The following is a 20231-nucleotide window of genomic DNA, read 5'->3' as shown; positions in this document are numbered from 1 at the left end:
TTTTGTCCTTTGCGGGGGGCGGGTAGGGGTCAATGCCAAGGCTGTGGGGGGCAAAGAGATGGAGTCTGTCCCCCTGCTGTGCCGCCGCCTCGCTCTGCAGCCCTGGGCATGTCACTTAGCCCTGCTGACTCCCTGGGGCTGGGGGTTTGGGGAGGCTGCCTCCACACCTACCTCCTCCTAGCTGCCTGGGGTCTGTGCCCAAACCGCGGGGGCGCGTGGCAGGCGTGCGCGGCAGCAGGCGACACATGGCGCGCGCCCGCAGATGCGCCCCAGCTGCTTTACCCGAGCCAGGCTCCTGCCAGCAGCACAGACACGGCAGCCGGGAGCCCAGCAGGGCCTGGCACCGGCACATGGCTCTGGGCTCGTGGCTCTCTGGCCAGCTGGCCAACATGCCCGGCTTTCGGGAGGGAGCAAAACACCCCCCACCCAAGAAGGCACCAGCACCGCGGAGGACACGTTTCCTGCTTTTTATTCGGGAGCTCAGGGCAGCCGAGGCTCTCCGGGGCCCCAGGGCCGTAACAAGCTACCGTGGGTGGCTGTGGTCAACACCGGGAGTCTGGCTGGCAGGGGCGGCTAGTGTCACCGTGCCAGGGCTTGGGGCAGTTGGGCACCCCCGCAGCGCCCCGGGCTGCCGTCGCCGGTGCTAACACACCCAGCGGGCACACACCTGCCGGGCAGCACAGATGCCCCACCTGGATCCCAGCCTCCGGCACAGGGAATGGGTGCTCCTAGCACCCGCCGGCCATGGCTGGACCCAGGAGCTGGGACTGCAGTCACGGGAGGTCAGCCAAGGCGAAGCCAACCCGCGCGGCTGCCCAGCTCGGACAGGGGTCACGGTTAGAAGGGGCTCGGGCATCGGGGGCAGCTGGGTGCGGGGCTTCTTCCTCTGCCCATATCCCCCGCTCCCTGCCCCCCGAGAGCCTGGGGGCCGGGTCACAGGCACTGTCCCAGAGACTATCTCGAATGCACATCTATCTAGAAGGGAAAAGCCCCGGGAATTACCCCCTGCCCCAAATCCGGAGCATGGGGCCCGTCCGCCCGGCTACTTCTTGACCTTGATGAGGGAGTGGTAGACGGGCTTGACCACGATGTGGAGGTGCAGCGCGTTGTCGATGAGGTACTCGGAGGCACGCTTCTGCAGGTCGGCATGGGCCAGGAAGTCGGGCACCTCGTCCGTGCTCTGGTGGAAGCTGTAGGCGTGCCTGACGAAGACGCGGCCCTGCTGCCGCACGCCCACCAGCACCGTCTTCTGGAAGCTGACGCCGGCGAAGTCGGAGCTGGACATGGCCGGCGTGATCACCAGGCGGGGACGCCCGTCCTCCAGCCGGGCGGCGGGCAGTGCCCCAGACACGGCGTCGGCGTACACGGGCCGCAGGCTGACGGGCAGCCAGCGCGGGGAGAAGAGCACGTTCCAGGTGACCCGCTTGCCGGCGTCGTGGCTGCTGGGGCCCAGCTGGGTCTGGAAGCTGGTGCTGCGGTCATCCCGCGCCGGGTTGTTGATGACCCAGGGCGAGCCCCAGGCGGGCGCCAGGTAGTTGCGGGGCAGGAACATGCTGCAGTTGACGTCGAAGTACTTGGCGAAGTGCAGCGGGGAGGCGGCGTGGAACTGGAAGGCCTGGAAGAGCAGGTCCTGCACGGCGGCGCGGTGCCGCAGCATGGCGGGCGACTGCGTCTGCAGCTGGAAGAGGTGGCTGGGTGCGATCATGGGGTAGCGGATGGCGCGCAGGGCCCGCTCGGCCACGCGGGCCTCGGGCTGCCGGCGGGCCAGCCACGCCTCCACGGCGCCGTACAGCTCCAGCTCGTTGTGCAGCACCAGGTCGGAGCGCTCCAGCAGCAGCAGCAGCAGCTCGGCGCTCACCGTGGCCCACTCGGCGCTGCCCAGCACGGCCGACAGGTTCCAGGCCAGGAACTGCAGGCAACTCTCCTGCAGCCCTGCGTCGCCCACGCGCGTGGCATAGTGGTACCAGCCCACCACGTGGCCCTGGCTCGACTCACTGGCCAGGTGGCTCCGCATGTACTCGGCCACGCCGCGCTGCAGGCTCGCCACGCCGTACTTGCTGGCCAGCCGGTGCAGCGGGATGGCCTGGTGCAGCTGCAACGACACCTCCCCGCAGTACAGGTACCTGCAGGCCACGGGCCGGCGTGTCAGGTGGCTGTGAGCACCCGCCACTACCCCCCCTCAGGGCTCTGAGCATCCCCTGCTGCCTCCCGCCAGCCCCGGACCTGATGAACTTGTCGAAGAGGGCGGCGCTGTCGGGGGGCTCGTCCAGCGTGAGGTCGGAGCGGTTGTGCAGGAGCCCGTCGAGCACGTCGCTCTGCAGGGCCAGCAGCAGCTGGTGTGCGTGGAAGACCTGGACCTCGTCGCTGCCGGCCGGGCGCACCCGCAGCACCGTGTCACTGCCGTTGCCCTGCTGCAGCAGCCCCTGCAGCCGCTGCAGCAGCGCCGGCGCGTGGTTAATGGTGGCTGCCGCGGTGTCTGCCCCGAGCTCCGCGCGCTGGGCTGTGGGGCAAGAGCAGAGCCAGTGGGGCGGGTGCCAGGACAGGGCAGGGCAATGGGCGTATGGGGCATCTCAGTATGGGGATCGTGGCCCCGTGGGCAGGGAGGGTCAGTGGAGATGGGGCTGGTACATGGCCTGGCTTGAGCTACGCCCCTGGGCTTTGGTGCCAGCTGTACGGCGAGCTGGGAGCACCAGGGCAGGGATGGTACAGGCCTCTCTCGGTGTCTTCCCGGGGACCTCAGCCTCCTGCCCAGCCCCAGCGCGCAGAGCTCCAGGCACGGCACAGCCTCGCCAGCTCCCTGAATGGGACCCGCGGTGGAGCCAAGTCTCGCTTCTCGCCTCCTCCGGCCGCTGCGGGGGCTGAAAGCCCAGCCTGTTCTTGCAGGGCCCCCTCCCGCTGCAGCCGAGACAAAGGGAGAATCGGAAGGACAAACCCCCCCCTCTGCCTGCTCCAGCCTGGAGGACAGAGGACTTGGTTGGCAGAGCAAGCTCCCAGCACACAACTTCCAGCCGGCGCCCGCTTCTTGCAGCCGCGGAGCATGGACTGCGTTGGGCCCGGGACTAGGAGCATCCCCGTGAAAGCAGGCAGGGCGCTCCCCGGCGCCCCTGGCACTCCGGGTGAGTCTGGCTTGCCAGGGCACCTCTCTGGGTGTGAGCTGGGTTTGCTGCCGGGATTGCCCGCCCGGCAAGATGCTCCTGCCAAACTCAGCAGAAAGTTGCAGGGTCCGGGCGCATCCAGACGAGCTGCAGCAGACGATGCCACACCAGACCGTGGCACGACTTGGTGCCAGGAGCCCGCTGACCCTGCCCGGGGGAGCCCGGGGGCACCCTTACCTGCGTGCACAGTGAGCAAGAGCAGCAGGATGGCGGCACCGCAGCAGCGCCAGCACCAGGGAGCGCCAGGCCAGCCCCCCGGCATCCTGGCCATGGCAGGGCGGCGACGGGGGACTGGGAGCGACGGAGCCGGCGCGCCCCTTTATGCCAGGCCCCGACCCTCCCAGCCGGGCTCCCGGCTCCGCGCCATTGATTGGTGGAAACTGACAACAGCCGTTGCCACGGGAACGGTTCAGAGGGTGCATTGATTTCTTCCCGGCTTTGTGGCACTCTCACACCCGCCGGCGCATCAGCCCGGGGACGTCCGGACCCCCCTGCACCCGCTCCAGCGCCTCTTCTGCAGGGGCCTCGGCTCCGTCCTTCTCCGACCTCGGCTGGGGGCAGCGTGGGGGTCGGCCTCTCCCATGCATTCCCCTACACGGGGTCTCCATGCACTGCCAGCTTGCTCGCACGCCACTCTTCTTGCTCTGCCAGGCTTGCACTAGCATGTAGGGGTGCTGCAAACCATCTGCCAGGTGCCCTGGAGGGTATTGCAGCCCCAAAGGGCTGCCACCGGGGCCAGAAACAGCCCCTGCCATGGGTCAGGGCCTCCACGCACACTGCCGTCGCCAGCCAAGTCCAGCTCTGCTTTGCAGCCCACTAGCCTGGGCGGCCGGGTGGGTGGATTCGGGCCCGTCACCGATGCTGTCGGGGCACTGGAGCACGGTGCTTTGCTCCACGTCCCTGCAGCCAGCGGGGTAGTGGCCTCTGGTGATCCCCAAACCAGGCGGCCGGGTGCCCCCTTCTCCGCGCCAGCCCATCTGTGCAGGGTGCAGGGAGGGAGCATGCTGATCTGGGGATCTGTCCCGTGCCCACCACGGCAGGGCAGACCGGGATCCTGCACGGGCACGGCCACGGCCGGGGAGGGGGGTGAAGGGGAGCTGCTGTGTCTGTCCCCCTATCCCACCCCAGGCGCTGCCGGGGCGGGCACGGTGACCTTCAGTGGGCACCGTGCCCGGTATCGAGTAGCTGTCGGGGCTGACGGGATTCGAGTTGGCAGCCGCTGGCTCAGGGCTGGGTGGGCGCGGGGCCTCCCCCCGCTGTCAGCCTGCCAGCTGTTTCTGGGGATCGGTAACAGGAGTTAATGGCATCCTGGCCCGGCTGGTGCAGCCCCCCCGTGCGGAGCAGGGACAATGGCCTCGCTGGCCCAGATTCCCCCGGCACCAGCCAAGAGCTCCCCCCATTCCCAGGCTGGGAGCTGAGGCTGCACCGCCGGGCCGTGGCCCTGCCCCTGCCTGTCCTTGTGACCCCCCAGCATCCATCCACCCGTGCAGAGCTGGCTCGGGGCCGGCGTGAGGGGGGCTGCCATGCTCCACCCCAAACTGGCTGGATTTACAGCCAAGGGCATCCGAGACCCTGGGGCTGGGAGTCACGTGTGGGCGTTGCAAGCAGGGCCCAGGGCACCAGAGCGGTGTCACATGAAGAGGCCGCCGGGCTGCAGCAAGGAAGGACAGGGCAGCAGGAAGGAGGAGGTCTGGGCTCTGCCACAGCCTCCCTGGGTGCCCCTGGGTGAGTCACTTTGCCCAGCATGGGCAGGGTGGTGAGGAGCTGGGCACTAGCACGGTATCCGGGGTCTCCATCTCAGCCAAGGGCCTGAAGCCTGCAGAGTTGCAATCCCAGCTGCCAGTCACCCAGGAAATCATCGACGCAGGCAGCAACGCCTATCAGAGTCTGCCGGGAGCCTGAGCCCGCTGCTGCGGGCAGCGGTCAGTGGGCAGGGCTGGCCGGGGACCCCTGCTCCCCCCCAGGCTGCAGCTCCCACGCAGAGCTGGGACCCTTCCCCCAGTGCGGGGCGAGCAGGCACATCCAGGGCACGCAGGCGCTGCTTGAGGCTCTCAGTGCCCCTCCAAAGGCTCTCGGGGATGCTGGATGCCTGCCCTGCTCTGTCCCAGGAGACGGGGGTGCAGGGCTGGCGCCTGCGTCGGGGGCTTCAGCACCCCGTGCACCAGTGTTTGGGATCCGGTGGGGTCTAGACCCTGGGGTCCAGATCTGGGGCACCCGGGCACCAGCAAACGTTGCCCACCTGGGATGCTGGGCCAAGGGGGGCATCCCTGAAGTCAGCCCGCCCTGCTAGTGCTGCTATCTCTCAGGTCCAGCTGGGGACTGGCTCCAGCTTACCCCACGGCCCAGCCCCGACATGGTTAATGGCTCCGGCGCCAGCTGGGCTGCGTGGCTGCCCGCTCGCCTGATGTGCTGAGCTCAGGCCACGCTGACCCCAGCCCTTCCAGATGGCTGCCTGCTCGCACGAGCGCGCTGCCCGCGCACTATCTGCGCCGGAGCTCCCCGCACGCTCGGGTGAGCAAACAGCCCGGGCGGGCATTCCTGCATCGCCGGGGGACGCCCGCCCCAGCCCGCTAATGGCTCGGCCCCGCATCTGCCCACGGCTGATTTAACCGCCTGCCTGGAAAACAACAGCTTGCCGGGGACGGCATGAGGGCAGAGTGCCGGGGGGGTGTCCGCAGGGGGGCGAGACCAGCTGCCACCCCACAGCTGTGCAAAGGCTGGAGGGGCCCGGAGGGGCAGAAGCGGAGGCAGGAGACGGCATGCCCTAGGCCAGGGGTGCAGACCCCCACCAGGCCCCCACCCTCTTGACCAGGGCCTGCTGTGCCTGGCACTGCAGAGCCCAGTGCCAGCCTGGCCTGTTCCCAGGAGCTAGGTGAGCACAGGGACAAGCGCGCAGCCCCGGCACCCTTGCAAAGGCTCCTGGCTGTGGGCCCGCCTGGCTCGGATCGGGGCTGGTGGGGCAAATCCGGGGCTCAGGAGCAGCGGGGAGAGGCTGGCGAGAGCCGTGCTGGGGTGTGAGTCCAGGGCCGGGTGCTGGGACCCGGAGCTGAGTGCCGTGGCAGGGAGGAGACCCCAAGCAGGCTCGTGGTACGACCGTGGGGCTCCTGCATGCCCGAGCTGGGGCAGAGTAGATGCCTTGTGGCCATAAATCTCCAGGGCTGCTGGTTGCCTTCCCTTGCGCTGCCCCGGGAAGCCAGCGTGGGCCAAACCGAGCCAAGCGCAGGAGGCATCTGCACCGGAGCCAGGGGGTGGCCGGGGACACGGAGCTGGGAGGTCCTGGCTGCCCTGGGGTCTTGGTGCTGCATGTTGGGGGCACTGTCGCCAACAGCCAGGCCTCCCCTGTCTCCCCCCAGCTCTCAGCAGCTGGCCAGGCCTTCGGTGGAGCTCCTCTCCCCTGCCCGGCCCCCTTCAGCCGGCCCTCCCCCGGCTGGGCTGGGCTGGGCTGGGCTGGTTGCTCTGCACAGCCCGCACCTGCCCAGGGACCAGGCACGAGGCGCTGGCTCCGGCTCCGTGATGCAGGGAGACACCCGGACCGGTGAGCCTGAGGGGACCCCGGTAAGAGCCCCCCCAAGCAGGGGACCTGGGGCAGGGGCTACGGGATCCACTGGGCTGGGGTGCCCGGCTGTCCCCGTACCTCTCCCTGCCTGCCTGGGTGTCCGTCCAGCCGTCCTTCCAGCCCTCCATCCACCCCGGGACTTACCTGTCTGTCTACCCGAGCCCACATACACCCTCCTTCCACTTCTCGATGCCCATCTGCCAGCATCTGTCTGTGCCCTCATACGCCCTTTATCCATCCCCTCGTCTGTCTGTCCCCACATGCAGCCTCTGTCCACTTCCCCCTTTCTGTCCATCTGTCCCTGTATGCATCCTCTCTCCATCCCCGATACACCCTCTGTGCCCTCCCCTGTCCGTCCAGCTGTCCCTGTGTGCACCCTCTCCCTACATGCTGCGGCTCCCACACGCCCACCCTGTCTCTGGCCCATGCCAGCAGCCCGTGCCCCCGTCCTGGGCTCTGACTCCACTCCGTCCCCAGTGCCGCGGCTGCTCCATGCTGCTCCAGGATGGCTCCTGGCCCAACAGCACCACGCCCGCGGGCGAGGAGCGGTCTCCTTGTGTGGTGGGCATCATCCCCATCGTGTACTACAGTGTCCTGCTGGCCCTGGGGCTGCCAGGTAGGTGGGATGGGGGCTAGGGGGTCTCCACACACTGGCACAGCCCTTGCTGCCTGCCTAGAGCTGGCTCGGAGCACCCCACTCCCAGCTCCGGCTCTGTGCCTGGCCCAATGCACCCCGCATGAGGCTGGCAGCCCTCAGCCCCTTGCAAGGACCAGCTCGGGGGCTGAGGTATCCCCAAGTGCGGCAGCACCTTCCCATCTGGCTCTGCTTTGCCCCCAGCCAACGTCCTGACGGCAGCTGCCCTGTCCCGCCTGGCCGCCCGCACCAAGAAGTCATCGTACTGGCACCTGCTGGCGCTGACGGCTTCGGACATCCTGGCCCAGGTGCTCATCGTCTTCGTGGGCTTCATCCTGCAGACGGGCATCCTGGGCCGGGCGATGCCGGCGGCTGCGGTGCACGCCGTCACTGCGCTGGAGTTCGCGGCCAGCCACGCCTCTGTCTGGGTGGCCGTGCTGCTGGCCGTGGACCGCTACGTGGCCCTGTGCCACCCTCTGCGCCACCGCGTCCTGTGCCACCCTGCCCGCAGCCGCCGCCTCATCGCCGCCGTCTTCACCGTGGCGCTGGCCACCGGTGTCCCCTTCTACTGGTGGTTGGATGTGTGGCGCGACGCCGACCCGCCCACTGCCCTGGACCGGGCACTCAAGTGGCTGCACTGCGTGGCCATTTACTTCCTGCCCTGCGGCATCTTCCTGGCTACCAACTCAGCCATCACGTGCCAGCTGCGGCGGGCACCAGGGCCACGCCGGGGCCGGGACCGGGCCAGTGCCCTCCTGCTGGCAGTCACCAGCGTCTTCGCCTTGCTATGGGCACCACGCACAGCCGTCATGCTGTGCCACCTCTACGTGGCCTCTGTGCGCCGCGACTGGCGGGTGCACCTGGCACTGGATGTGGCCAACATGGTGGCCATGCTCAACACGGCCCTCAACGGCCTGCTCTACTGCTGCGTCAGCCGCACTTTCCGCCACGCCGTGGCCGAGGTGCTGCGCTCCTCCCGGCCCCTCTGTGCCGCCGGCCATGCTTCCCGGCAGCCGGCCCGGCAGGGGGGCTCCCCACCACCCCCCTCTCTCAAGATGCTGGGGTTGCTGCGTGGCACACCCCTGTGAGACCGCAGCCAGACCACAGCCACGGCCTGGGGCTGCCTGGGGCAGCGTGGACTGCGCATGGCAGCAGAGGGTCTGGCTGGGGGTCAGCAGCCAGGGACGGCTGGAGCGTGGCTGGGGTAGGGATGGACCCCAAGCCTGGAAGCCTTCAAGAGGCACCTGTGATAAGCACGTAGGTGCATGGCCACGTGCTGGCAGCGCCTGTCTTGCCCCCAATAAACCCCGGTTCCTGGCCAGACAAGCTCTCCAGCCTTGTTCTTTGCATGCAAGCCAGGAGCGGCTGCCGCACAGGTCCCAGATGCCACCGATGCAGGGGGCCATGGCTCTGCTCTCTCCACACGAGGATGCAGCGGGGCTGGGATTTCTCCTGCCAGGCGCCCGGCTTGCTGATCTCCTTGGCTGCCACGGGGCGGCAGGAGAGGGACGGCTACGGCACCACCAGGCTGGGAACCAGGCAGAGCCCTGCCCACCAGGCCCCCACCCCCCTTGCAGGGGACGGTCCTGCAGACCGTGTTGCACCCCAGAAGGAGCTGCATCATTTCCCGGATGGAAATCCTGCTTCCTCCCATGCTCCATCCCCGCTTGGCTTTGCAGCCAGGCAGGAGCCGGCCTGTTCGCCACCCACCTGAGCCTCCCCAGCACTGTGCAGGCTCGGCGGGCAGGGAGCAGAGCCCCGAGGGGCTGCAGCCGCAGCCAGCTGGCCACAGACGCTCAGCGCCCAGCGAGGCAGCTGCGGGCTCCCAGCCCAAGCCACAGCTGGACAAAGGCCCCTGTATCCCAGGCTGTTTTCCCAAGCGGGCGGGGGCACCGCGCCGGCCACAGCCCTGCCTGGCGGGCCAGGGGGTAAACTTAGCAGTGGCCAGAGGGCTGGCAGCCCCTCACAGCTACTTCTTAAGGGGGGAAAGGGCTTGGGGTGCCTTGTAGGGGGGGTTGTTGCTGTGTGGGGGCTGGTGCTGTGACGGGGGTAGGGGGCAGTTTGGTCGGGTTTGGCTGCTGCCTGCCCCCGGTTCACAAGCTGCCAAGACCCCCACTCTCAGCAGCCCCCGTGCTGTTATGTTGCTGCCTCAGTTTCCCCAGGGGGGTGCCCTGCCGCCCACAGAAGAAGGGCCGTGCCTGGGGCATATAACGGAGAGAGCTCATTAGCCCCAGCCCGTGGTGCTTCCTTCAGTCCACACGTGGGTGCCCACCCTGGCCAGCTCTCCACTGGGCTATGGTGACTCTATAGGCTCCCATCCCCCTGGTATCAGGGCACCCCACAGTCTGCAGCATATCATCCCTGTAGAGCCACAGCTGGGGGGGGGGCTAAGTGGTGTGACCAAGGCCCCCGTAGGCTGTCTGTAGCAGAGAACAAAGCACAGCAGGGTCTCCAGCAGCCCTGGGGCTTCCCCCCGTGCCCTGAGGGAGGCTGAAGTACAGGACCCAGGTGCCCTTGCTAGGCGCCCATCCTTGTACTCTGCTCTGGAGGGGGAGAGATGACCTGGAGAGGGGGACGTCACTGTCAGTGCCTGTTTCGGGGAGCCCCGGTGAGCCCACGTGGTGACAGGGCTGTTCCCTCTGGGGCACAGTGCTGCGGGGGTGGCTGAGGTGCCTTTTGAGCCCCTGCCCCCTCCCTGCAGCTCAGCCGGCCACGCCAGGCGCTCTGCCCCACTTACTAATTCCTCCGTAAGGTCCTTAGCATAATCCCCCGGTCCAGACCAGGCCTCCCGCACTAATGCCCCGTAAAACCGCGTGTCTCGGCCCTGGCACCCGCTCGCAACCACGAGCCGCTGTACCCCATCGTCTCCCAGTCTGCCACTGGTGCCACCGGTGCCTTTGCTAGGGTGGGACACCTGGGTCCAGGCTGGCTGTGGCAGCTGGGGTGGCGGCGCCAGCTCTGCTACCCTGCTCCCATGCACTGGCTGGGGCTGGCTGCATTGGTGCCAGCAGCCACCCAAGTCCCCTGGGGTCACCAGACAGGCTGGCAGCCCACGGCGCTTTGCTCCACGGGGGCAAGGTCCCCGGCTGGACCTGGAGCAGCAGAGCCAGGCCCACGGTCAGGTATCGAAGTCCTGACTGCCCTGGGCACCAGCTCCTCCTAGGCTTTCCTGGCACCAGGCAAAGCCTGGCATCCCAGCCAGGACAAGCCCCATGCAAAGCCAGGCCTTGGGGTCCCGAGCTGGGGGCACCAAGTAATACCAGGTGCTTCCCCAGACCCGGCCTCACCTCCATGCCGTGTGCTCCAGGCTTGCCAACCACAGCAGCAGACTGTGCCGAAAAACATGCGCCACACTAGGGTAGACCCCGAGACCATGCAGCACAACTTCAGGAGACGCAAGGCAGCGGATGAAGCCAGCTTCAGCCCACGAAATCTTGTGCTATACATGTATCTCGCCTGTAACGTCCCAATCTAGACTCAAGGCACCTTTGATCGACTCCAGGCTCCCCTCGGAAAACGCCAGCTCCAAGCTTTCCCTCTGGTTTTGACTCGAGGAAAGTGCCAGGAGGACTCAGCATGCAAACAGTAGCATGTTTTAAACACTGCGCGTGCCTGCTGGATGTCTCAGGGTTCATCTCGTGCACGTTGTTTGCACGCCTCGCAGTGCCGGCGTGGCAGGACGTGGTGTGGCGTGGCACCCCAAGCACTCTTGGAAGAGGCTCGTGCACCCCCAGCTGCCACGGGCTGAGGATCACTGTGCTAAGGCCGAGGCTCCGAGCTGTGGGGGAGCTCCGACAGCAGCCTGGAAATGGCTGGGACTGTGGCCTGGAAACGAGCCAGCGTCTCCCATTTTGCAGCTAAGCGGAGCCTGACGACACGGCAGAGCAGAGCCAGGGCCGGCAATCCCCATGCTTGAAGGGAACGGCGCAACTTCCCCGACAAGCAGGTGAGTGAGGCTCTGCATACACAGAATTGCTCCTCCCATGATCCCACACCCTCTGCCACTGACTTCCCATGTGGCCTTGGCCACATCACTTTGCGTCCACCTTTCCCTCCCTAGACCAGGCACGGGTTGCGGAGGTATCTTGCCCCTCTAGGCAGCGGGGACTTTGCAGTGGTTGGTGGTTGCTGCAATTCAAATATTTGCTCCTAATGAGGACTGTGATTTTTGCCGGCTTTCTGGGTTGTATTTTTAATTCATATGGAGGGGAAAACAGAGCATCTGCAAAACACCCAGCAAGAGCCCGGGCTCTGGGCAGCACCAGCTCCTGCAGGATCGGTGCCAGCGCTGGAAGCTGTAGCCCTGAGAGGCACAGACGAGGCCCAGAGACGCCTCCCCTTCATTTCCAGGCCAAATCTTGCAGCTTCCCGGGCAAGGTGAGCCTTTCTGCCAGCTTCACACAGACAAAGGGATTGTTCCCACAACAATGGAGCCCGGAGCCAAGCCAGAAACCAGCCCGCCCAGGGCTACCAGGCCGTGCAAGGTGCCCCGAGAAGGTGGATTTAGAGCAGGGGGACCTGTCTTTTCTGTCCCCCTGCCAAGAGGTGGGAAGGGGGGGCGTGTATTTCTTATCCGGCCCTGGCCTCGCACAGATTTTCCTTGTCACATCCAATAACACAGGAGCACCGAGGGGTCTGGTTTGCACGCTGCAACTGGCTGGAGATGGGAGACCCTGGAGATCTTGGCCTTTTAGGGCTCGGGAGAAGCAGAGCGGGCACGGAGGATCCCATGGGCAGCGGGAAGCCGGCGAGGTGGGCAGCAGCCTGCGAAGGGGGCTGCAGCCATGGGAGGAGCGGGCAATGGGCCCCGTGTTAGGTGAAGCCCTGAGTCAGCCTCTGAGAAAATAAACCAGCTCCAGGCTCCGGAAGGAAACCGTGGAGGAAGCTGTGTGGCCTGGCCTCTCACGCTCGCCAGGTCCGGGTGATGGGTCAGCACTTTGTGCCGGCAGCGGAGGGAGGGGGCAGGCGCCAGAGGGGGGTTTTTTTGGCTCCCAAAGCCCCTCAGCTGCCCCCAGGGGCTGTGGGCAGGGCTGGGAACACCGGCGCCTGTCGCTGCTGGATCTCGCCAACCAGCCCAAATTCCCCAGTGTGGTCAATCAATCCATCGATGGACAGCAGTGCCACGGCCGGCTGGGCCCTGCCCTGGCTGTAGCATGCGAACACCCTGCCTCCGCGCCTTGCAACACCCCCAGCCCACATGGGGAAACTGAGGTGAGGGGGGAAATCCTGGGCTGCATTCGTGCACGTGTGTGTGCATCTGTATGTGTGCATGTGTGCGCGCACACCTGGGAGCCTCCCTGGAGCCCGGCTCCCACTGCCCCTCCTGGCTTGGGCACTGTGGCCTTTGCAGCTCTGCTTAAAAGCAAAACGGTGTCAAGAAAGACTGCGGTGGGGGCGGCGCTGTGGCCGGAAACCCAACACAGTGCCAGAGATTAGGGGGTGGCACGGGGTCTGGCTGCACAACCAGGCTCAGGGGAACGGATTATGGGGGGGACAGCGGGTGTCGCTCCATTTTAACCCTTGCCTGGCCCTGCTGCCCCCAGCTCTGCCCTCCCCTTCCCCTGGAGCTGCCCGGGTTTTGTTTCACAGCGAGGGCTGATCTTTTTCCTGCATGCCTCTCCGAGCAGCTCACGCTCCCGAAATAGCCATGCCAGGCCAGGACAGAGGCTCTGGGTCCCCTGGCGAGTGCCCAGATCACAGCCTTGCTGGGCCCCCAGGCCTGGCGCCGCAAGCTGCTGGGTCCCCTGGGTGGTGGCGGCCTCCCGGGAGCCTGCCAGTCCCATCCCCGGGGCGGAGCAGGCCTGGCCAAACCTGTCCAGCCTGTCTGGAAATGGGGACAGACCTGCCCCTGCCCCCAACCCTGCAGGAGAGGCTGTGGAAGGGGCCCCGCCACGCCTGGGCCAGGCCTGGCTCCTGGAGCACGTCCGCCCCGCTCCCGCCTGGCGTAGGGTCTGCAGAGGGGAGACGCTCAGGAGCGTGGAGGGACGAGCTGGGCTGAGACCTGGCAGCTGGCCGCACTCGTAGACCCTACAGAAAGGGACGAGCCAGGCAGCGCCCGTGTCTCGCCCAGGGTCGCCCAAGTGGGTCCTCACCCCGGGGTGCAGCACGGCGGGGAGACCCTCTGCAGCGGTGCCCTTAGGGCTGTTGGGGCGCGGGCAAGAGTCACTCGGGACCCCAAGTTGTGATGACCTGTACCCCCCACAGCTGCTCCCTCCGTCTTCCTAACGGTCTGGGGGGGCGAGACACAGAGCGAGGGTGCAGCGCGGGCGCAGCTGCTTCCTTTGCAAACACTTCACCCCCCCGTCCCAAATACAACTCGTGCACAGGGCAGGGGCTGCGCGCGGCGCGGGGCGGGGCGGGGCGGGGCCGCACCTGGCCCGGGAGGAGCCGCCGGCAGCGCGATGCGAGCAGCCGCGGCCGAGCCGCCCCGGGCCCCGGGCAGGTGAGCGCCCCGCGCCGGGCACCCGGCTCTCCCCCAGCCCGGCAGCGCGCGGACCCCGGGGGTTTGCAGGGGCGGGAGCCGGGACGCCTGGGCTGTTTCCCAGCTGTGGAGGGCAGGGGGCTTGCAGGGGAGCCCGGTTGGGCAGCGATCCAGTGGGTTTGCAGGGGGGAGCGGGGATTTGCAGCCCGGTTGGGCAGCGATCCAGTGGGTTTGCAGGGGGGAGCGGGGATTTGCAGCCCGGGGGGGAGCGGGATCCGGGACGCCCCGGTTCTCGCCCAGCTCTGGGGGCAGGGGCTCGGGTGGGTAAGTGAGATGGGGTCGGGGCTAGCAGGGGGGAGGGGGCTGGGGGCCAGGACGCGGCTCTGACGGCACCGGGTGCTCGGGGCTTGGCGCAGACGGGGTGCGGGGAGGACGCCCCGGCTCTGCCCAGCGCTGGGGTGGGCTCCGGCGCTGGGAGAACGGGGGCTGTGAGGCAGACTGCCCGGGGCCCTCCCAGTCGGTCACCCGACTGCCAGCGAAGGGCTTCCCTCCTCCTGCCTCAGTTTCCCCTCCTGCCCGCCCCCTCCCCTGCGGGGTGCACTTCCCCACCCAGACTGGGGCAAGCCGGGACGATCTGGTGCCATGACGCAGCCTCTCCGGATCCGGTGTCCTTGCCCCGACGCTTCCGACCCGGACAGCTGGGCTGGGCAGGTGGGGAGACGGCCGGAGAGGGTGGAGGGGTGCTGGGCACAGCACCGGAGCCTCTGCCAGGCTGCAGTGACCCCGGCTGGGCTCCGGGCCCTGGGCAGGCAGGGGGGGCTGGCGGGTGCTGTGGAAGGAAGTGTTGGCCAGAAACGCTCGCACGCTCCCTCCTGCACCCAGGACGGGGCAGCTCGGGGCAGAGGCCTGGGCGCCGGGATGCTCCAGCCGTGCCAGGGACTCTCCTTGCCCGGGGTTTGCACCGTGCCGGGCTCTGCTCAGAGGCGGTAGAGCGGCTGCTCCCTGCGGGTGCTGGGTGGGTAAGGGAGGCAGGCGCCGTGTTTGTGCTCTCTCTGAATCCTCCTGAGGCCCCGGCGGAGCAGAGGCAGTGCCAGTGCCCAGCGGAGAAGCCAGTCCTTGCCGCCCGGGCAGCCTGGGGACGCCCGGACCGGGAGGGGTGGGGGCGGCTCGGCACTGGGGCACGGCCTGTTGCCTCTCGCCTGGTCTCCAAGTTGTCTAGAAACAAAGCCAGCAGCCCAGGGGATGGCGGCACCGGTGCCCTTTGCAGGGCTCCAGCTGAGCTCATGACTTAAGAAACCACGGCAGTGGGGGGCAACAAGTAGGGGAGTGGGGTCTTCCCTCCTTCTGCAGGACCTGGGCACTTTTCCCAGCCCGGGAGCTGGCCCAGCCAGGGGACTCCAGATTCCCAGGGCCTGCAAGGCCCCTCGGGAGCCCCAGCATCCTCCTCCGAGCCTGGGAACCAGCAAGGGAGGGGGTGGGCGGCTGCGGTGTCCTGCTCCGCTGTGCTCCATCCCCGGGACACCCACCTCTCCCCTTTCCCTCCTAGGACTTGAGGCTCGTGGCACCCCCACACCGAGCGCCAGCGATGGTGGCCACCCGGCTGCTGCTGCTGGGCACGGCCAGCCTCGCGCTGCTCCTCCCGGCCGCGGGCCAAGCGACGGATCCGGCCCCGTCGGGCTGCGGCAAGGAGCTGTCACCACTGTACTACGCTCTGTGCAACCTGTCGGCGCCCTGGGGCGTGGCGGTGGAAGCCGTGGCCAGCCTGGGCATCGTGACCAGCTTCGTGCTCACCATCGTGCTGGTGGCCAGCCTGCCCTTCACCCAGGACCCCCGCAAGCGGAGCCTGGTGGGCACCCAGGTCTTCTTCCTGCTGGGCACCCTCGGGCTCTTCTGCCTGGCTTTCGCCTTCGTGGTCGGCCGGGATTTCTCCACCTGCGCCGCCCGGCGCTTCCTCTTTGGCGTGCTCTTTGCTGCCTGCTTCTCCTGCCTGCTGGCTCACGCGCTCAGCCTCAACCTGCTGGCACGGCGCAACCGGGCGCCGCGGGGCTGGGCCACCTTCGCAGTGGCCGTGGCGCTGGCGGCCGTGGAGGCCATCATCAACGCTGAGTGGCTGCTCATCACGGTGGTGAGGAACGGGGGTGCCACCCCGGACCCCTGCGCTGTGGCCAACGAGGACTTCGTGCTGGCGCTGCTCTACGTCATGCTGCTGCTGCTGGCCACCTTCGTGGCAGCCTGGCCCCCGCTGTGTGGCCGCCACGCGCACTGGAGGAAGCACGCTGTCTTCATCCTCCTCACTGCTGCCCTCTCGGCAGCCATCTGGGTGGTCTGGATCGTCATGTACGTCTACGGCAACCGGCAGCGCGGCACGCCGGGCTGGGACGACCCCACGCTGGCCGTCGCCCTCGTTGCCAACGCTGGCGTCTTCCTCCTGCTCTACGCCATCCCCGAGGTGACGCACGTGACGCGCCCGGGCCCCGAGCAGACCTACGAGGACGACGGGTACCCGACGCGGGGCGTGGGCTACGAGACCATCCTCAAGGAGCACAAGGCTCAGAGCATGTTTGTGGAGAACAAGGCTTTCTCCATGGACGAGCCTGCCTCAGGTAGGGAGCAGAGGGGCTGGGGGCAGCGTGCCTGGGGTCGGCGAGTGCCGCTCGGCGCTGCCGGGCTGGAGACGCTCTTCACCCCAGGCCTGCAGCCGAGATCCTCCCTCCATGCCCCGGGAGGATCACCGAGCCGGCCCACGCATGCCCGCACCTTCCCCCAGCCCAACGCAGACACCTGCGCGGGCGGCGGAGCCTGACCTCACCGCTGCCAGGGGAGACAAAGCCTGCGGGGAGGACGAGTGGGGCTGCGGGAAGGTCCCCAGCTGCTGCTGGATGAGTCAGCTCGTTAGAGCCTGTTTGCTTTGTTGGGCAATTAACGGCACCCGCTGCGGGGGCGCAGCCAAAGCCAGGGAGAGGCTGGCATGTTGCTGGGCCAGGGGCTGCTGCAAGGGCAGAGATGCCCCTGGTTTGGCCCAGCTTGCAGCCCCGAGGGGTCTCGCAGGGCAGGGTCTGTTGGCGACAAAACGACGGTCTTCCCTGCGGCCGGGAACTTGCCCACTGCGTTGGTCCAAGCCTGGGGCTGCCACGAGTTGTGCTCAGTGCCACTGGCTCGGCTTTCAGCGCCACATCTTCTCTCTGCAGCCAAGAAGCCCGTGTCCCCGTACAGCGGCTACAACGGGCAGCTCCTGACGAGCGTGTACCAGCCCACCGAGATGGCTCTGATGCACAAAGGGCCTGTGAGTGAATCCCACCCCGGGGTGGGTGGGGGTTTCCAGTGCGATGGATGAGCTCTTGCCGCACCGCTCGATCACGGGGCACAGCTGGATCCTGGCGCGCCAGGATGTGCCGATGCGGGGGCAGCTCGGCCGCCAGCCTGGGGCCCTGCTACTGGAAGAGCATGCAGGGAGAGGTTTTGGGGGACGAAGGGGGTCTCTCGTGACAGCCCAACTGCCTCCAAGAAGCTCTCTGTCTGAAGTGGCAGGCTCCTTGACACATCTGGCACTGGACATTGGGGGTGCTCCTGTATATCCATGCCAGGACTTTCCCTGTGCTGGGACGAGCCGCTCAGGCTGCCTTGCACCCGGCCGGAGCCAAACCCAGCCTGGCCCGGAGAGCTCGCCCCGGGGAGCGTTGTGGGCATGGGGGTCTCTGCTCTGTCCCACGCTCACCGCCTGCCTCTGTCCCGCCGGCAGCCCGAGAGCCCCTACGATGTCATCCTGCCCCATGCCACAGCCAACAGCCTGGCCATGGGCAGCGCCAACTCCACCCTGCGTGCCGAGGACGTCTACGCCGCCCAGGCCCGGCAAGCCGCGGGCCCCAAGGACGGCAGGGGCCAGCAGGTCCGTGACGATGGGGCGGCCACGGGGCGGGCGGGCGGCTGGAAGCCGGGAACTTCCGGCTCTGATCTTTGACCCCAGGCAAAGCATGAGCCGTGTCCTGACCTCTTTCCCTCCGCTGCAGACGCAGTCCCCGTATGGCAAGAGCAGGTGGTAACGGCCTGCGCCCCGAATCCTGCAGTGCCGCCTGCCCCGTTCCTCTGCGGAGGGGCTGCCGAGCCGCGCCTTCCCCCTTGCCCACTGCAGCCATGCCAGGGGTCAATGCTGGAGCGCCCGGCAGGGCTGAAACCAAGACTGAGAGCCAGCCCGGGAGGAGCCCGGAGCCCATCCCGGACATGAACGGCCTTTCCACCGGGATCAGCAACAGCCATAGACTGCCTCACCGGGCATCTGGACCCCAGCAACCGCCCCTGAGCCCCCCCAGCAGGGACCCGGGGGCTCGAGGGCAGAGCTGCTCCTAGGAAGGACTCCAGGATCTGTCGGTGCCTTCGCGGGGTTGAGCCGGGGGCCGCCCGGGCAGCCCTCCCCACTCTGTCCTAGGACCCACTGGGTCCCCCTGACTCCCCTGTGCCAAGCCCCATGCCATGCTGAGGCAGGCACGAGGCAGCATCCTTAATCAGGCCTAGGAGCCCTGCCACCGCCCGCCGCCTTCTGTGCCTCAGTTTCCCCCTCTTGCCAAGCGGAGCTAACAGCACCGAGCTCCCCGTCCCAGCTCGCTCCCCGCCTGGGGAGAGAAAGCACCATCCTAGTGCAAGGAGGCCGAGATGGCCTCTGCCCCGCACAGCCCCGCAGCCTTTCTCTGCGGTCGCAGTGTTCAGTGCCTTCCTGCCAGGGCTCCTCCTGTCCTGGCAATTTGGTTTTTTTTAAGCTGTATCTGCAAGCATGTCTGTCCCCAGGGCAGCCCCCACCCCATCCAGCTCCGATGCCCCGGGGCCGCCCACGTGTGTGCACGTCATAGGCGTGTGAAGGGCCACAGGGACAAGTGTCAGCGAGCAGGGACTGGGGTGGGGGCTGTTATCTTCTCCCTCGGGGGGGCTTTGGGCTTTCTCTCTCTCTTTTTTTAGGGCAGACTCCACGCGTAATAAAGCCGACGGGTTTTTTCCTTTGTGGCTCTGTGTCTTCCCTGCCTGCTCGGGGAGCGCTGGGAGCCAGGCACGGAGCAGACAGGCCCCCCCTCTCCCGGGGTTATTGGGGACCGGCTGCAAGCCCCATCAAGCTTCCTGCCCCCCTGGTAGAGCCACGCTGCCCACCATCCCTTCCCAGACTCTGCCTTGCCGCCCCGAGAGCCAGGCGCCATCTGATCCCAGCCTCTGCTTCTTTTTGGGGGGCTCTTAAGGCTCCTCCGTCCCTCCAGCCTCTTCCCCTTCCCCTCCCCAAGGCTGCGTGGTGCAGTCAGCCCGGCGGAGACCCATCAGTTCTGGGTCTGGAGGGATGGACGGGCTGAGACCTAGCAAACTTGCTGCACTCGGCCCCCCGAGCGCTCGTGGAGCCAGCAGCCTGGGCCCTGGGGAGGGCTGGGGGGGCTGCAGGGCAGAAGATATGCCAAGGTTGGGTGCCGTCTCTGCCCGGATTGTCTTTCCCCCTCTGCAGTGATTTTTTTTTTTTCCCCGCCAGGCAGGAAGCCTGCGGCCGGCGCCATGAATTATTGAGTGCCTCCAGCTCCGGCGCAGGAGCCAGGTGACCTCTTCCTCCTTGAGAGCGGAGGGAGGGGGTGTGGGGGCTGCGCCAGCCCCAGAGACGAGGTGTCTGCCCTGGGCTCTGAGGGGAGCCTGGGGACCCGCTCCCTGGGGCTGGACGCCTGGGTCCTTCCCTTGTTCTTTGCCTGCTCCTGTTCCCCAGACTCGCGGTGGGTCCAGCTATCAGCCCACCGCTCCCACGGTCCCCCCAGGCCCGGACAGGGGTGATTCCCCTGCACGCCAGCTGCTCCCTGCCCCAGGGTTACTGAGTAACCCGCCGGGGAGCTGGCACCGAGGAGATAAGAGCTGGGAGCTGGAGCAAGCAGGGCTGGGCCGGGCAGAGATCAGTCTGCATCAGGCAGGTGCCAGGATCGGGGCTGCTGGGGGCAGCCGTGTTGGTCCGCCCCGTGCTGCTGGCCCTTTGCTGGCAGCTCATTGCCCCGTGGGGCTCATGCTGGGGCTGGCCCCCCATGCCCGATTCTCAGGGCACCGAGGCCCGGAGAGCCCTGGCTGCCCTGACGTCTGCCCAGCCCTCCAGGTGCTTCCTCAATGCAAAGGGGCCAAAGCCCAGCCCGGCCGGGATGCACTCCCTGTGCCAGGCTGGGCATCGCCACCTTATCTCTCGTGTACATGGGAACAGGGACTTTGCCCTGACCCTGGTTGCATTCGTCTCCCCCGTGGCTCCCAGCCCAGCAGGAGCCGCGCGGCCGCGAGCGGCTTCCTGGACGTCTTGTGACGCCAAGTCCAGCGGCTCAGCCCCGCTGCTCCAGGGTCAGGGGGAAATGGTGAGCCATTAACAGCTGAGTAGCCAGGCAGGACCTGCCTGCTCCGGTTCCCAAGGACACGGCCACTGCCCCCCGAGCACGGCGCTGGCCCTGGGCCCTGCCAGGCGCGCCGTATCCAGGC

At 67.6% G+C, this 20231-nt stretch overlaps 3 protein-coding genes across 6 annotated transcripts; 2 read left to right on the top strand and 1 right to left on the bottom strand.

The window, feature by feature from the left end:
* Positions 1–459: 459 nt before the first annotated feature.
* Positions 460–3760, bottom strand: BTBD17 (BTB domain containing 17). The gene is made up of 3 exons (XM_019495338.2): positions 3333–3760; positions 2224–2500; positions 460–2123 (listed from the first exon to the last, which is right to left on the bottom strand). The coding sequence occupies exons 1-3, from the start codon at positions 3424–3426 to the stop codon at positions 1043–1045; spliced, it is 1452 nt and encodes a 483-aa protein (XP_019350883.2). The 5' UTR covers positions 3427–3760; the 3' UTR covers positions 460–1042.
* Positions 3761–4405: 645 nt separating this feature from the next.
* GPR142 (G protein-coupled receptor 142) lies at positions 4406–8820 on the top strand. Its single transcript, XM_059732000.1, has 2 exons — positions 4406–7327; positions 7550–8820. Exons 1-2 carry the CDS (start codon positions 6901–6903, stop codon positions 8431–8433), a joined length of 1311 nt encoding a protein of 436 aa, XP_059587983.1. The 5' UTR covers positions 4406–6900; the 3' UTR covers positions 8434–8820.
* Positions 8821–10824: 2004 nt separating this feature from the next.
* Positions 10825–18751, top strand: GPRC5C (G protein-coupled receptor class C group 5 member C). Of its 4 annotated transcripts, none has more exons than XM_059731997.1 (5): positions 10825–11291; positions 15313–16369; positions 16955–17049; positions 17506–17652; positions 17774–18751. In XM_059731997.1, exons 2-5 carry the CDS (start codon positions 15352–15354, stop codon positions 17804–17806), a joined length of 1293 nt encoding a protein of 430 aa, XP_059587980.1. In that variant the 5' UTR covers positions 10825–11291; positions 15313–15351; the 3' UTR covers positions 17807–18751. The 4 variants fall into 4 exon arrangements, with proteins under 4 accessions (XP_059587980.1, XP_059587979.1, XP_059587978.1 ...); XM_059731996.1 differs by lacking the exon at positions 10825–11291 and adding an exon at positions 12267–12556; XM_059731995.1 differs by lacking the exon at positions 10825–11291 and adding an exon at positions 13712–13787.
* Positions 18752–20231: the final 1480 nt, after the last annotated feature.

The sequence above is a fragment of the Alligator mississippiensis genome, chromosome 8, assembly GCF_030867095.1.
Source record: "Alligator mississippiensis isolate rAllMis1 chromosome 8, rAllMis1, whole genome shotgun sequence".
NCBI lineage: Eukaryota > Metazoa > Chordata > Crocodylia > Alligatoridae > Alligator > Alligator mississippiensis.
This window is presented reverse-complemented; position numbering and strand designations above follow the sequence as displayed.